Source organism: Gavia stellata, chromosome 7 (genome assembly GCF_030936135.1).
Source record: "Gavia stellata isolate bGavSte3 chromosome 7, bGavSte3.hap2, whole genome shotgun sequence".
Taxonomy (NCBI): Eukaryota; Metazoa; Chordata; class Aves; order Gaviiformes; family Gaviidae; genus Gavia; species Gavia stellata.
In genome coordinates, this window is record NC_082600.1 from 23,908,180 (window position 1) to 23,925,820 (window position 17,641).

Here is a 17,641-nt window from a genome sequence, read left to right on the forward strand (position 1 = left end):
AAATTATTTTAATTTCATGTCAGTGATACCTTTTATTTAGGGCTGTATTTTTTAAATACTAAGCACCTGTAGCTCCCCCCCACAAAAGTCAGATTGCTTACCTTGTTAATTATATTCTTGCTGTTTGGTGGTGATTCGGCATCACTGAACTGAAACGAAAAATATAGTTTCCATTGATTTTTGAAAAAAGGCTTTGGAGACCTTTTGAAACAAATATGTAGGTAATGGCATAATAGATGCATTCCTTCACCTGCTTACTACATGTGTAGTCCAGACATCCACAAATAATTCAACAGACCACAAGAATGACTAAATTTTTAATACAGAAAATCGCATTAAAAATTCTAACATCCTGGCTGCAACTCTGTTAATCAAAGATCCACTTTACTAAAAGGTATAGCCATAAGTTACCTGCAGCAGTTAATCTCTAAAGTTTCCAGGTGGTATGTAATTTCATGAAGAGATCTGCACAGCTTTGAGAACACAGATTTTGTTAAAGTATCTTTAGACTGTCTTGGTAACAAAAAAACAAGCAGTCAGATGCACTAAACCTTTTGTAGTCACTTTTTCACTTGCCTTTTCCAGAGGTGTGGTTTTTGGTGGGGTTTTTTTGTTTGTTTTGGTTCTGTGAAAAGCAACAAGGTTGCTCCCCCTCCTTCCCTTCCTCTCCTGAGAAGTGAATACCTTTTCTTCATGCACAGGTTATTCTTGCAAGCCCTGCTTTGGAAATACAGTTACTTTTGAATGAAAAGAGGGAATGGGCGTTATACTTCAGAAACTGTTGAGGAAGTAATGTTCATGTGGCTCACCATTTCAAAAAAATTTTGTTTTCATTGGTGCTTGGAAAGTCGATAAAAAAAGGACACAGTGAAGATAATTAACTAAATTGGGGAAGACTTTCAGAGGCAGACATTTGAACCATGATTTCTGACCTTTTTTTGCTTGAGAATGAAAGTTTTTAAACAGTTAACAAAGTCACAAGTATATTTTAGCAGTGTATAACAACTGCGCTTTCATTCTGACTGACTTGCCTCCAAGTGGATTCGTAGTCTCAGCAGTATGTAGAAAACGCAAAACACATTGTAAAGGGTTTTTTTTTGCTGTGATTTTGTACACCTGTGCTCTCATTGGTGCAGACTAAAACTGCCTGTAGGCTATGTCTTGAGCCATATGGTTGTTAGTAAGCCATCTACATACATAAGCTTTATGAAAAGTTAATTGATGTTTCTTCTAATTAATTCTTAAGTAATGGAATTGTCATTTAGGGTGCATTTTTGGCTTGGGGCTTCAAGGTATCTCAAATTGATCGGTGTTTGCTTTCTTTTGAACAAAGCAGATATTTTATTTTAATTTTTTTACCACTGTTGACACTTCTATGTACAACTGCAATGAAATCAATAATTGTACTAATTCCCTCACCTTTTCCATATCTGTTACCAGTAAGTCTTAAGTAGTGGACTTGAGAAAAATTCCCGTAATGCTGCACAACCAAACCAATAAAAGGAAAAAAAAAAAAAATCCCTTTAGCTATAGATTCCTGTCCATACTACTGGAACCCAGATTACTTGTACAACACTTTTTTTTCATACATTTTAGTGATTTTTTTTTTTTTCACCCACGTACATATACTAGAAGCTGCATAGCCTTTTTATTTATTTTTAAGGGATAGCAGAACTTTAAAGGTCACTTAAGGTTAGCCTGTTCTGAAGGATGTTCAAAGCTTTCTGAACTTGCACAGTCTCTTGCAAGCTAATTATATGGTATGCTTTGCAGATAAGTTTTGTCTTCAAATACAAAAACCTGTGAAGTTTTCGGAAAGCCAGTCAAACATGAACATACCAAACTGTGCTCTTATTGCTACATCAAGTGTTCCTTTTTTTAAATCAAAAAGCATGTTTTAATTTCATTTTATTGTAGCAGCTTGCTGTAAGAATGTAGTTTGCTTAATTTTATTATTGTACTTGAATTTTTAATCATGGTTTTAACAATGTAACTGAATAGACCATTTCATTAGGTTCCAAAGAAACTGTTCCTTTCAGAGGGCAAGGGATTCCCATGTTCATAAATGATTTTTTTTTTTTTCCCCCGCCTTGGAAATAGGTTTTTTGGTTGTTTTTTTCCCATTTAAATAGTTCAGTATTATGGAAACAATTAATGATTTCAAGAGGGCTTATGTTAAAATTTGCACAGATAATGGAGCACCTTTTTATGATGGAAAAAATGGGGAAAGATAACTTCATAATTATAACCATGATGGCTGATGGAAACTTGTAGACCAACTGGGCAAAATTGAGAGTCTTGTGCCTTTTCAGTTTGCAGAATACCTGTTTTGCCAGTATGACAATACTTTTTTTGATTCCTGAGAGAGTAAATTTCCTGTAGTGCTTTGATCAGAAAAGCAACTTTTTTGCTCTAATTCTGTTGGGTTTTAGTGTGTGCAATCATTTTAAAACATCTAAGTTGAAAACAACTTGAAATATGTTTTCTGATAAGGAGATAGAGATTTTAGTCACATAAGGAACTTTATATTGGACTATTTAAATAAAATATGTTTTTATTCCCCCTCAGTTTCTAGTTAGCAACAAGATTTCTTTGAGGCTTCATGCTCCTTGTTCCTGCATTGTACTCACAAGTTGCATTTGAACATCATTCAGTTACCTAAACATGATTTAAAGTGATAATTGTGGTCCGAGCTTATTTCCAAGAATATGATACGTGATTCTGAAGCACAGTTTCTAGAAAAGAGCAAAGAACATGTTGTGTCATGTAACAGATTTTTTTATAAATGTTTTTTCTATTTCTGCAGCACAATTAGGAGTGTTAAAGTAAACTTAATTGAGTCTGTGAAAATAATTCCACCGCTTGACAGTTAGCAGTAATTATGTCACCACGTAACACTACCAGAGTAAAATGTCTTAACTCCAGTGAAGGAGTTAGACCTTGTTACCTAAAGTTCATTTTGATTCAATCTCTTCAATTTGTAAAAGCGCCTTTAAAAACAATAAAGCCCCCCAAAACTTCCCCCAAAGCAAAAGCTTCCTAATAGAATGCAGTAAGATGTTAAGGAAGTGAACAGTGGTTTTTAGGATAATGCACACTGGATTGATACTGGGCTGCCTTACACAGCATAGTGGGGTTTACTTTGTGCCACACCACCCATGCACCCCCAACTGAAATTAGAGTTCTTTTCAGACTTTAAGATTAGTGACTGTACGAGATGAAGAAACTTGCATATTGTTATGTATTGGTGTCTGGCATTTAAAGTCTCGTTTTCCCATTGCTGTGATTGGTTGGGAAATGTGTACAAACCAGTCCATTGGTTTCCCTGTTGTCTACTTTTTTTGGGCAGTTCATGCAGTGTGTCTTTTAATTATTATTTCGTGGATTAGACATTGTGGAACAAAAGGAGCTTTTTTTTCACAGGAAGAACTACCTTGGGTTAGCTGTATGTACGGTCATCCAATGAGACATGTTCCAGAGTGCATAGGGTACCAATAGATTACGGAGTGGGGGAATATCCTTTTTTGCTGTTCTGAGCTACTATTGTCAACTGCTGTTGTACATATACTGTTATGTGTAAGGGGGTAAATATATTTATTATGTTTGTAAAATTCATTCTGTACAATTGCAGATCAAGGTTGCTCCTCTGTGATATACAGGATATTATGTTTCAAAGGCCATGCTTGGAATACAATTAGAGAACTTAGTATTTTGATGTACTAAGACCTATTTTAAGTTTAATATTTTGCCTTTGCAAAAACTTTAATTAAAGATGTTATTTAAAAATGTTTGCCACTTCATTTACTATCTTGCACGTGCATTTGTTTAATATATGAGGCTTAATGACTATTATGTAATAACACTGAAGATTTGGAATTTATTTTCATCACACACAGGTAACTTCACTGTCACCTACTTGCTGAGTTAGCCTTGTAGACTTTCATTTAACATCATCACAATGTTATAAGTAATTTACATTCTAATCTTGAGGCCAGACTTCCATATTTATTTAAGAATTTTCTCCCTATGGTAACTTGAGAGTTAAGTTTTGAGACAAGATTGGTTGAATAACTTGGTGGGCCATCTGTTTCCTGTAAATGGAAATGCAAGACAATATCGAGAAGTAAAATACAGTGTTCTTGGGTGATAGCTGGCTGCTCAAAAATGTTTCGTCTTCATTAGTGAAACTGATTTGACAGAGTTGCTTTCTAGTGTAAGCAGGTGACATCTTTTTAGTTCCTGGCTAAAAGCAGTATCTTCAGATGTGACTTGTGCTTTAGTTTTAAATCTAAATTTTGAACTTGAAATTCTAAATCTAATTAGAAAGAATGTAAGCTATAGGCTCTACTGCCTGTATGGGGCATTGTATTTTTGGAATGTGGTGATTTTGAAGTAATCTTTTAGCAATAGTGGTGTAAAGGTATAGCAAACCAAGAATCATATGGAGTGGTATTTTTTCTAATACTCAAGGGGGTTTTTTCCTTCATACTTTTCTTGCCCTCCAGCCCTCAATGCTTGGCAAATTTAAAAAAAAAACAGTACTGCTTTTTGCATAAAATTGCCTTACTTGTCATCTTGAAAAGGATTTGGAGATGATTCTGGATAAATATCTATCAGAAATTATGATGTTTTACCAAAAAATATCATTTCTGTCTGAGCTTGCATACTGTGTAAGAAAAAAAAAAAAAAAAAACAGTTTGGAAAAATGGCCTGTTGCTCTGGTCAAAATATTTTCAAAAGGACCCTAAAAAGAGGTGGGAAAGCAGAATGCTGACAAATTAGTAGCAAACTCAAAACACAAAAAAAATCTGGATTTCATCCCTGTAAGGAAAGATGAGAACATTATAATTGTGAATGTTAATTGTGCTCTCCCAGCTGTGCATGAGCAAATTATTTCGAGGATATTTTTTGGGTTTTTTAATTTTATATTTTAAAACACCTGATTTCCCCCTGCCCCCCCCCATCAGTTTGATTTCTTTATGGCTTTATTATTTTAATTGCAACAGTATGAGAGGATAAGAATCTTGGGATATTAGCATAGCTTTCAGTATATCCCCATTTAGTTTCAACTACACATCATTCCTTACAACTTGTCTTAAAATGTACCAGCTTTGGAGTTCATGTTTTGTTTTTTTCTAACCAGGACTTTTGTTTGTAAAAATACTCTCTTAAAGGCTGAAGGTCTTGCTGCTTGTTTTCTGAGCAGACTCTGTCACTCTTTTTTCAAACTATTTCTTTCACCACTAATGGGATTATGCCAAAACAACTTCAATCCTTTTGGATGTAATGACATCTATAGTACAGTCAAATGAACTGCAGTTCAACTACTTTTGACCTTCAGTGTGGATATGTAACATTCAGAAAACTGTTTTTATGACAATTTTTTTCTTTAAAGTGAAGACTTTCCCAATTATTTTTGTGTGAAATACCTGTGCAATTGTATCTTTTTACATAGTATAAATGCGCATGTCCTTGCCTGACCTGAACGAGGGTTATAATGAGGTAATATGCCGAGAGAATAAATAATTGAAAGTAGTGTTTTGCATTACGAATGATACTGAGTTGCCTATTTGCTTCCATGGATCAAAACCCCCTCTCTGAAGATGGATATTGGAGAGCTGGTATTTTAAAATGCCTTCTAGTGATAACTATTTTAAAAATTACATAGCTGGGCGTATTTGGTTTACACTTTCTAGTTTTTGTTTTAATTTTTAGTTCACTTTTTTAAACAAAAGTAATTGAAAACAGCAAGTGTTTCATTTGGATAAGTATATTTCAGTAAGAAATCCAAAACAGACTATCATTAAATTGTAAAAATAAATAAAAAAATCTTGTAACACAAAAAATGTTACGTGTGAATGTGTGATTCTGTCAAGGTAGAAATGCTTTTCCTTTGCTAGAGGTACCAAATGAAGCAGAACTGCACTGCGGACAAGCCCTGTGGATGTCTGGAACAGAAGACACGTTTGAATCCCAAGAGAGTTGGGATGCTGCTTTACAGGTGCTGGAGCTGGCGGGATTTAATGCCAAGGTAAAGAAAAACCTTTCCTAGCTGATGATGGGGAAAACGGTTTGGACAAGCAAAATAAGGAAGGCAGTCTTATTTGACAAACCACCTAGCTTCCTCATTTTTCCAAAGGCTTATTCCCATTTCTCCTAGGAATTCTGCTGCAAGATAGTGCTCCTCCTATGTCCTGCTGTACCAATGTCCGAGGATTTTGTACAGACCTTTCCTCTCAGAAGAACAACTGTCTGACTCCAGGTGGGCTGTCCAGATTCAACAGGTAACCTATTCTGGGAAACAGTGTTCTGGGGAGTAAAGCATTTCTAAAAAGAATGTATCACAGAATTCACCCTGTGGAAATTCTGCTTGTAGGTTTTATTCTGTTTTGGGTTGCCTTGTTGCAGAAAACTTGAATTTTTGCAGGATGGAAGCTCTTTCCTTCTGAAGCTTACCTGGTTCAAGCTTTTAACAAAGGCAAAGCATTAGTGCTGGGAATAGTATTTCTGACATACTATTTTTTGTGGTCTGAATTTGTCTGTCTAATTTTAATAAGTAGTTTTGATCTTAAAGCAGCATCTAGTAAAACTCTGTATGTGTAGAGAGTTGACAAATGGCTTGGTAAGTGTGATGATGATACTGATGAAAATTGGTTAGCTAAAGAAGAAACATACACATCACAGACACTTCTGCCTTTCTGTAGAGCCACAAAGATGATTAGGGTACTGGAACATCTTTCTTATGACGAAAGGCTGAGGGACTTGGGTTTTTGGAGAAGACTGAGGGGGGATTTTATTAATGCTTACAAACACTTCAGGGGTGGGTGCCAGGAGGATGGGGCCAGTCTTTTTTCAGTGGTGCCCGGTGGCAGCACAAGAGGTAATGGGCACAAACTTGGTCATAGGAAGTTCCACCTGAACATGAGGAAGGACTTCTTTACTGTGAGGGTGGCAGAGCACTGGAACAAGCTGCCCAGAGAGGTTGTGGAGTCTCCTTCTCTGGAGATAATCAAAACTCACCTGGACGCATTCCTGTGCAATCTGTTCCAGGTGAACCTGCTCTGGTGGGGGGGTTGGACTAGATGATCTCCAGAGGTCCCTTCCAACCCCCATCATTCTGTGATTCTGTGATATCACTTGAATTGGGTTTGGGATGGGGCAGAGGGAAAGTGGAGCAATTCTTAATTTTAGCAGATCAAGTTGCTGTTAATGTTTATTCAGAGTATCTTTTGGCTTTCATTTTCTGTCCTAAATCATTGTCATACCCATAAACAGCTTTGTAATTTCTCCTTGAGGTTGCTGTGTATACGTTGCCATGTAGCTTAAATAACTTACAATAATAGGTGGAAAATGTAAAGTACTTCATCAAATAGAGCATGGGGTTTCTTTTGTAGTAGAGAAAGGAGACGTAAAGCAGATCTGGTAAGAGGAAACAGAGAGAGCACAGAGAATAAAGATAAAAGCAGGTAGCCAGCCTTTTAAAAAAAATATCAAAGACCAAGTGCTAACATACTTAGTTGTCAAAAGAGAAGTGTATGTAAGGAATAAAAAACCTTCTTTTTTTTCCTTGATACTTCATGGGAAAGTGCATCTTCCAGTGTGTCAGCCACCCCTCCTAATTGCCTTTTATGAAAATATACTTCTTGCTGCTTTGTACTGACATATCATTGCTGGGTTTAATTGGAAATCTGTAGCTGGCTAAAAAAGAATTGATCTGTTGTTTCCACAGCTCCCTCTAGGCAGCAGCAGTAATCCACCTATGATTTAGGGAATTCTTTCACTACAGTCAAACTGAAACCAGCATTGTACATGCAGCACGAATACAACCTTCATGCTGCTTGGTGTTTCAGCACTATCATGCGTATGCCAGTCAGCAACAAGCTGTGGAGAAGACAGACATTCAGACAGTGCCTCAGAAGTTGCAGTGAGAAGTTTTTTGTTAAAACCCATGTTACAACTTGGATTTGATTTGTTGCAGCTTTGCCTTCACAAAAGACAGGTAGTGCTGTCATTTTTCTTCACTTTTCAAAGAAAAGTTGCTGTCATTTCAGCTGAAACTGTTCAGCTGTAAGACAGCCAGCATGGGTTTGGCAGTCGAGCCAGTTATCAGTCTCAGTGTTTGCAACAGGGAGGCTCTTGGCAGCAAAGTAGGTCTTTATAAAAAGTATCACAGTATACATGCAAGTAACAATCCAGCAATTCCAATCACTTTGTAATGACTGTTTAGTGAGCTCTTAGAGACATGTTGTGAATGAAGTTGATGTTCACAACAGCTTTCATTCCTTAGAAGAAAAATAGACAACCCAGAGGAGACTCCTCATCACAGCTGCATAGTAAATAGCTGAGAACCACAATGAGTGTGCCCCTCCTCCTCTAACTAATTAACAAAGCTTCATGAGCTTCAACTGAACTGCACAGATATGCCACACTAAAGATAGGACTTCAGATGACCACACATACACACATTGTGTATAATCAGGACAGCACAGAAAGCTCCTACCCAAAAAGTAGGGTAAGATTCAAGCTGATTCATATTAATCCTGCAGAAGTTAAGCTCTTGGAAGGAGTAACTTCAGGATGGCCCCAATGATGTCCAAGTCCTGCACTACAGTTAAGGAGATTTTTCCATGTTTTGGAATAGTTACCCAATATTTTTAGGGTGGAAAATAAGGATGAACAATTACAAAAATTACAAATTTCCACAGGCTTGGTATTCTGTCTGATCTGAGAACCTGATAATTTGAGGTACTGTGGCAATTCATACCAATGTGTGTGCATGGGGGGCAGGTGTGAGATGGGGCTAGGAAATTAGAACTGACAGCTTCTGCTGATGAAACACTTTGTGTATTAACCTCATAGAGCCTCCATTTGTTTGCTTTCACATCATAATTTCTAGTTGCACAAAAATAAGGCAGGTGAGATGGAAGTGACTAAGCAAATCAAAAGTATTTCAGTTTTATGCAGATGTATTATTGAACCATTGTGAATTCTAGGTTGACGATGCTGTTAGAATCTCTCGGTGTGCGTCACTAAGACCTCTTAACTATCATCTGTTCCAGGGCTTGATGATGGCCCTTCAATGCCTTGTGTCTTAGCCCACAAAGCCTGCATCAAAGTGCAGTATAGTGTCATAAGTTTTCAGAATCCTTACCAAGGAGAAGGGAAGTGCATACTGGAAGGGCATGATAGGCAATTAATTTTGTGCCTCACCCTGTCCAGTTTTAACTGCAACCCAGAAACCATTTGATTACTGAGTGGTTTTAGAGTGAGGATGTCTGGCATCTGTTAGAAAAACAATACTGATTGTGCTGCTATTGCTCATCAGCCTGCCCAAACAGCCTGGAAGGGAAGGTTTGGTTCATTTTAACGCATAAACATAGGAGGTCTGCTCAAATCAAACTTACTTCTTAAGGAGTGGTTTTGGTATGGATTTTCCAAAGACTGTGCTGTGAGAATTAATATTTGAATTATCCAGCAAGAAAGGAAATAAGTGTCTTTCATTTATGTTAATAAACCAAAATGCTATGGTAGTGATTTGAAATGTACCTTTTATTGCTTGTGCTATTTTCAGATTCCAGGATACCATAGCAGGGTGTGCTTTACTTTGACTATAGCTGACCTGTTGCAGGTGGTGTCATGTAGAATAAATGCCTACTCAATCAAAAAAACCACATCTCTCTACAGGTGGAGAGAGAGGAGACTACCAGAAGTCAGCTATAGCCAGTTTAAATTAAATTGCTCAGAGAAAGTTCCAAGTCCTCATAGCCAAGGCTCCAGCTCAACTTTACAGCTTTTTTCTACAGTGTCTGAGAATGAAGAAATCTTTCATAGTGTATAAATGACCACCAAATTATGCAAATAGAATCACAGAAGTTTATGTAGCGAAAATAATGGCATTCTCTGCCACCCCGAAACAGGATTTTCTGTTCTCCAATCTGAAATCTCAGAGCCAGCCGAAGCCCTGAAGAGTGGTGACATTGGCTCTTCCCATTTCTGTGCAGGGTTTTGAGAGAAGGCAGCTAGCCTCTGCCCTTTCACTTGAGCCATGAGGTAAAATCCATTGAGGTAGTGCTGTGAACAGGAGATAGGCTCTTCTTCACTCAGCTGGATCTGTTTTTATCTATATGGGCTAAGTGGTCAGGCCTACTGAAGGAAGATGCAGTTGAAGCTGTCGTCACAGTCTGAATAGGAGAACTGCCTGAACACAAAAGTGGCTGCCATGGAACAGGCCAAAGTCCATCTATGCCAGAATCCTGACTGTAATAGCTGCTAACGGTGTATGGCGAGCAAAGCATAAAAGAATAGACAAGCATGTGTGATACACTCCCCAAGTAGTGCCTCCCATCTGCCATGTATTCGCAGTTCAGAAGCATCCTGAGACAGACGGTTTTTGTGGTTTTAGTATCTTTCCACAGATTTCTCTTCCATTAATTCTCAGTCTCTCCATAAACTCATGTAAACTTTATTACCCAGAGCAGCCTTTGGCAAGAAGTTCAGTAACTCAGCTACTCCTTCCTGCTCATGTTTTTATCAAGCTTTGTCATCTCCCTTCTAGTCTAAGGGGTCCTACTTAATGATTCCTTAGCTGTAACTCCAAGCCTTTCATTCTCCTTGCTACCGTACTCTGAAACTTTTTTAGTTCTATGATACTGTTTTTCTGTTGCGGAGATAAGAGCTACACTATTCAAGGTACAGATTTATACAGTTATGTAATAATTACTGGTTTTATGTTCTGCTCCCTTCCCAATAATACAATTTGATTTGCTTTTTTGGTCTCCAGGAAGCATAAGCTGGTATTTTCATGGACTTGTCTACTGTACCCCTAAGATCTTGTTCCTGAATTGGGGTTGTCAGCCTAGAGGACATCATTTAAGATGTCAGTTTGTCTTTTTTTTTACAAAGTGATTCACTTTATATTTATGTACACTGAATTTCTCTTACCAGTCACTCAGTCTTAAGAAGTTTTCCTACGGTTCTTCATAGCCATCTGTTTTTCTTATTGCTCTGAATATCTTGATATTATGGCAAACTTTGTTATCATACTGTTCACTCTTTTTTTCCAGGTCCCTTATGCACATACTGAACAGCATAGGCCTCCTAGAAAGAACTATTTATTCCTTGTCACTTGTTGGCCCATTGGATTTTCTTCTTGCCTATAAGCTTGATTGTCCTAGCTGATGCCAGTTAGCATCTATAACTGAGAAAAAAAACCTTCCCTGCACCCTAAAGTTTCATTTAGGAGGGAAGTACAATTACAGGCAGTGGCAAGGTGCACAGATACTGAAGTCAGCTGAGCTTTTTGGGTCAGGGAAGGTATGTCAAGAGTTGACTGATATTTGAGCACTTTGATAGTTTTCAGCAGTGTGAGTTGTCCCTCACGTGGTTTTTTCCAGGTAATGCAAGGATCCATATAGCAAAGATCATTACTTTTTCCCCCCCCACTGATAAGAATTACTGAAGATAAAATTTGGTAGTATAAGCTTTGGCAAATACAGGACAAGGGACACTTGCTCTGAGGGAAGACCTAGTGGGAGGGAGGGATCTTCTGTAAGGTTGCATATGGGCAGATTAATTTAGCTTTTCTGAGAATTCCTGCAGTAGAGTTTCTCCACCACACAAACTTCTTACTATGCAAGTGTTTTCTCATGAAGTATACAATCCTTAGTCACTATGGCTGTTACATACACATTAGGTTTAGAAAGGAGAGGGGAAAAGATCAGATTTCAGATTTAGTCTTTTGAAGAGGACCTCATGGCTGTTAGATGATTATTTGGATTATCCTGGATGTAATTAATGATGGTTACTCTTCCTTTCCATCCCTGCTGCACTGTCTGAGATGGCCATTTAGGACATCCCTTTCCCAGCTAGTGGTGGGGAAAGACCCAAAATCTCTGTCAAACCGTGTGTCATGTAGTCAGTCTTTTTGGCTGTAGGCCAGCCAAGGAGAAGAATGAAGTTGAGTGCAAGAGAAATAGTATTAACTTCTTTTATAGGAAAAATATTTTAAAACCTTCAGAAAAAACTTGCTGAGCCTCTTACAATTTCAAACAAAACGTTTTATTCCAATGTCTTGCATTATTTCTAAAGTGTTCTAGAGAAAATATGTACTGAATGCCAGAAATAATACACCTTGCTGAGACAAATTTAAAATAGAAAGTATTACGTAAGGGTATATGCAAAACCAAAAATGGCTGAAGGGATTGATGAGAGCAGAAATGGAAGAGAATATCTATAGAATACAAACATTTACAAGAAAAAGTCTGGCAAATAAATTAAAGTCTACTGCCTGGATCTTTCCAATAGCTTTTAAAATATTTTTTACTAAGTTAAGCGCAAGAAGGAATATGCAAGACATAAACCAGAAATATCAAACTCGATTCATAAAGGCAATATCACAGAATTCTTTTAATAGATGGGAAATAAAAAAGTTCAATAATGTGTAAATATCTGTCATCCACTGGTAATGGCAAACAGCTGTATTAATTCAAAAGCATACTGCAATCAGTCCAACATACCACATCTTTCCAATGTCCTACTAGTTTCCATGGAACAAATATTCTGGTTTGTTTTAAGGTAAAAAGAGGTTTGAAATAAGTGGCCCCTGTTACTTTTAAAAGCATTTTTAAAATAAATGTTGATTTAGTCTTTCCTCTCTTTCTGAAAAAGAATATGATTCAAGCTTGGATTTTCTTTTCCACTGGTACACTAGTATCTATGAAGTCTTGTAGCATAAATGTAGTTTGTCCATGAGAACTTGATTGTCTTAGCTGCTACTGAGATACTAAATAAAGGCACTCAGGAACATTTTTCTCCCTTTAATGATTATTCCAGTAATAGAAGGGTGACAGAACCCAAGGGCGAGGGTTGCATCTCAACATAACGCATTTTGTATAGAACTCTGACACAGCCAGAGCATTCCAAATGCAGCCATTTGAAGAGTAGGAAATTTTGCTGATCGGCACATTTAAGAAGCTACCTTTATGTTTCTGATTAACACTGGGTGAGTCTAGATCACACAAAAGGAGGTAATGAATTATTATTTGCATGGTTTTGGTTTCAAAGTTTGCAGAGAGTCAACCAAAAATGGAAGCATGCCCCTCCCCAGATTAAGCAGCTAAATTAATCTATACTGCAATATTGTAGATTTTTAATGACATTAACAATGACAATCATTTTTTTATGAAAAATTCACTCTCACAGAGTTGATGAATCTAGAACCTTGTTTCTGCTCGCTGAAGCAGCCTTCATTTATAATCAGGAATATGGAATCAAATTGAGTTTGAATTGCAGTATGTACATGGCATTTGCAATTATGCAGTTTCCAGCTGTAGCAGCTAGCAGTTTGAAGGGCTCTACCATTACATTTTTCTGGATACTACTAACCCACATTATGAAAGATCTGACTATTTTCTGTTTAATTTAATTACAGTTCCTCAAAGACTATAATTCCATTAAAAACTGTATAGATAATACAAAATAAACTTTAAAATACGTACCTGAAGGCAAAGATTCACCCAATATTCTCCATTCTGATGGTAAGCCTTCCAAATATGAGAGTGAAATGATCAATGGCAATCTTGGTAGCAGTCCTACAGAGCTAAGTCTCTACAGTTGGCTGAGAACAGGTCTGATCCTGCTATCAAAACCAGGCACTCGGGCCACAAAAGTGTTAACAAGCAAGCTGGTGCAGAGCAGCTTTTACCCTGAGTCCTGATGTCTGCAGGAGATGTAGAGACCCAGGCCGTGGTTCATTTGTTTGTGGTCTATGGATGGACTGAGCACAGCCAAGCTTGATCTTGGTCTGGCCCCATCTAGCAGCAGGTATGGCAGAAGAATGCTTTAGTGCTTCACTGGAGCAAAAGACTGTGGGTTGTTCCTTGTATCGGAGCTTGGATTTCCTTAAGCACAGTGTGGAGACTATGTGTCTGAGCTATAGAGAGGCTATGGCCAACCAGAAGCTAACTGTGTGGTTTATGTAGTTGTACTGCAGACGTTACAAAAGTCAAATAACAGATCTCAGTGCAAGATGGAGAGATGTTCTTTAACCGCTAGTGCCTCCAACAAGTTTTGCCTTCAGTTCAGTAATCAAAGGCCATGAAGTAACCTGAAGGCATGATCCACTCCCTTTGTTTAAGTGTAGATTTGAAGCAGCTCAATGTAGCAAGTGCTAAAAGGAAAGTCATTCTAGCCCTGGAAGAGAGGGATAAGTAGGGATAGCAGTAGTGGTGAGAAAGCAGTAGTTACAGGGTGTTCAAAGTAATAAACATGCTCAGATTAAACAGTACTGGAGTCAGGTGAAGAATAGGTAATTGGGAGAAAATTTAGTACAGTCTTAAGTTTCAGCCATCAAAAAAATACAAACATCATTAACTTGACTGGGTAGACTGGTCTTCAGAACAAATTCAAACTGAACCATCTCCTCAGTTGGTTTATCAAAAAGTGAGAGAGTTGTGATAGCAAGGGAATTTTTGCAGCACACAAAGACAAATGCCCTAATGTTTCTTACCTGTTATCTTATGCACAGCTGCCACATCAATGACATTTGCCTTTTACTGCTATAAAGGCAGTATGAAGAGGCTTCTTTTCCCACCTCACCCAGCTAAACCAAGAACTGCAAACAAAAGACTAGCTTTGTTTTAGGTCAGGATGGCAGAAGCAGAAGGAATCTGTTCCATTTTAGGCCCTGGTGGAAGTTTTAGAAATTTGCTATTAGAAAACCAGTTGAACCTTTTGACACATAGGCAGTTGGCATTTGAGAACTTCAACCTTTAATTTTTCTTAACCCTGTTTTAATTATAAAACTTCATGCCCGTTTTTTAGTCATAGAAGTACCCCCAAGTTTTATGCTTAGTCTCCTCCTTCCTTAAATTCTTTAGATGAGGCTGTATTTCATATTTGCTGAGTTTATGTATATTAATTTTCCTATTTAGATAGAACGTACGCTTCTACTTCCAGCATTATCATCAGAACAGTATCGTTTGACCTGCACTGACAAGAGTGAGTGACTTGTCTAAAAGAAGACCACTCTGAAGGTACTTTCAGACATCACAAAGGATAGACTAGGGAAAAAGGATATGGAGAATATGTTTTCTTCTCACTCAATTCATTGTATGCACAACCACCTCACTTTGAGATGTTATAGCTCAGTTTGCCTGCATTCTTCCACGAGAATTTGGTTTTGCATTGTCACGGCAGGAAGGTAATCATTGACTGGGTCTTGAACGCTTGTAAGAATCTGACCTATCCCTCGGCTGATTCTCTGCCCATAAGAGCCACTGCTGTTTTTGGCTGAGATTGTCTGACCTCTGTAGACTTGAGCCTGATGCTCACATATACCAAACTTGCTTAGCAGGATGAACACATCTCTTCGGAAAGCTTTGGTGAAAATAGCATAAAGAAAGGGGTTGGCACAAGAATTCAGTGGGTAGAAGAGTACCAGCAAAATCTTGGAGTTGGTGACAGTTATCAATGGTTTGTTCATAATGGCAGATAAAGCATGGAAAGAGATGGGAGCCATGCACAGAAAGTCAGTGAAAATCAACACAGCCATCCGCTTGGCAATTTTGGTGTCTTTGTCCCCTGACTTGTACTGAGGGTTTCGTACAGTTACATAGATTTTTATGTAGCAGGCACAAATGATGACAAAAGCAATAATGTTACATATTAAAACAAAGACAACGTAGGCTTCAGCCACTGGTGTTTCCGTGTCCATAGGCAAGCAGATGCTGACTTTGCTATAGCTGCTGATGCCAACCAGTGGCAAAAGGGCAAGAAGAAAGCACGAGAGCCACCCTCCCAGCATGATAACCAAGGCGTGCCGGAGGCGAATCTTTCGATCTGGGCGCATGGCAAAAGTGATGGCGTACCAACGCTCCAGGGTGATTACAGTCAGTGTGTATACAGAAAGTTCACTAGCAAAGACTGTGAAAAAGCCAGCTGTGTTGCAACCAGGCCCAGTCTGCCACTCTATAGCGTGGTTATAGTACTCTGACCTGGTGTAGAGATCCACTGAAGCGATCAGGAGGAGGTATAACCCCATGCAAAAATCAGCAAAGGCCAAGTTACACATCAGAAAGCGTGGTACAGTCAGTTTATAATGGCTGGTGAGAAGGATGAAAAGGACGAAAATGTTACCTAGGATGGCCAGCAGGTTAACAAACCACACCACAATCCTCAGAAATTTATATCCCATTATATCCTCACAGGGATTAAACTCATCAGGCTCTGGAGTACATATTACGTCTTCATTGCCTCCACAGACCGGATAGTCATAATGACTGTCAAAGGTCTGGACATCTTCCATTTGAGGGTTCTTGAGCTCTTGGCCAAACCCAAGATTTACTTCTCCGTGCTCTTCCAAAAAAATGTAATAATGGGAATTTTCATGAAAATTCGTGAACTTGGTGTTTTTGTCATACACAGTATCGGTGTGGTCTGTGTATTCTTCAGCATAGTCTTTGTAAAATGGACCTCTGAGAGCTTTGACGGATCTTCTCTTATGAAAGCTGTGACTGCCACTCTGGTTACATGTCAGGTACTCCAGGATTCTGAAAGAGTAGAGGGGGAAATCACCACTGGCATTTACAGTCTGACTGGAGTACAGGGAGTAAACAAAGGGAACACTTCAAAAGCAAATCATTGTGAATGAAAACATAGCTATAAAAATGTAATCGGATACGTTTCTGTTAATAGAATGTATAGTGAGTAATAAACTTGAGCATGTCTGGGCACTTTTTTAAACTATATTTTTCCTTCTTCATTGCTATCAGCTATCCCCAGTAGTAATTTGGCTTGTTCAGCATCCGTAATCCCTCTTCCTTCTTGGGATCTACATTCTTTGTAGGTAACAAGACTTTTAACTACTGTTTATAACTTCTTAGATAATACAGACAGCATTACTTTCCTTTTCATTTTTGCTCACAAATCAATTTCTCTTAGAACTTCCATAATTTTAATTTCTGTTCTGTGTATTTTCTGGAGGTGCTTTACAGCTAACTAGCAGTGTAATGGTTGGGAATTCTGTACCTCATGGTATGATGCATCTGTATTTGTAGTCAAAAATTATTCATATTTTTTACTGGAAAAAAAATTGCAATTTGGCATCAAATTTTGTGATCACTGTGATCCACTGTCACATAACCTTTAGCATTTCTCATTTCCAGGAGTGTAGAATTTGAGATTGCCTACAATTTGAGACTGCATACAATTCAGTCTGATAAATTTTCATCTCTAATGATAGACATACAAATATTTGTTTCTTTCAGTCATTAGATTGTGCTATTTTATTTCTGTCCTCACTTTCCCAGTCCATTGTAATTATGAATGTTATTGCTTTGTGAGTTTATTATTTAGTAATTCATATATTTATCATAGCATATTTTTAATATACTATGGATTATAACCACAAATACTGCAATACTGAAGACTGGGGCTGTCCTTCTAAATCAGGGGCTGGCCTGGATAAGAATTCTCTAAACCTTATTAAACTTTGGAGAAATTTGCAATGGATTTGCATTCTGCAGTAAAATTCTGCTGCTAATCACAGTAAGTCATCTCCCCTCCTTCCCTCCCCCCAGCAGATGAGTCGCTGTGTTGCATCAGGACATCTATAAATGTATTTTTTTTCTTTCCAAAAGAAAAA

General features: G+C 37.9%; 1 protein-coding gene across 1 annotated transcript in view; it reads right to left on the reverse strand.

Annotated features, from left to right (window-relative positions):
- Positions 1–15,136: 15,136 nt before the first annotated feature.
- The window catches only part of TSHR (thyroid stimulating hormone receptor), a 69,576-nt gene continuing 67,071 nt past the window's right edge, over positions 15,137–17,641 (reverse strand). The window contains exon 10 of the mRNA XM_059819716.1: positions 15,137–16,547. Within this exon, the coding sequence (XP_059675699.1) occupies positions 15,137–16,547 (1,411 nt within the window). The remainder of the gene's footprint in view (positions 16,548–17,641) is intronic.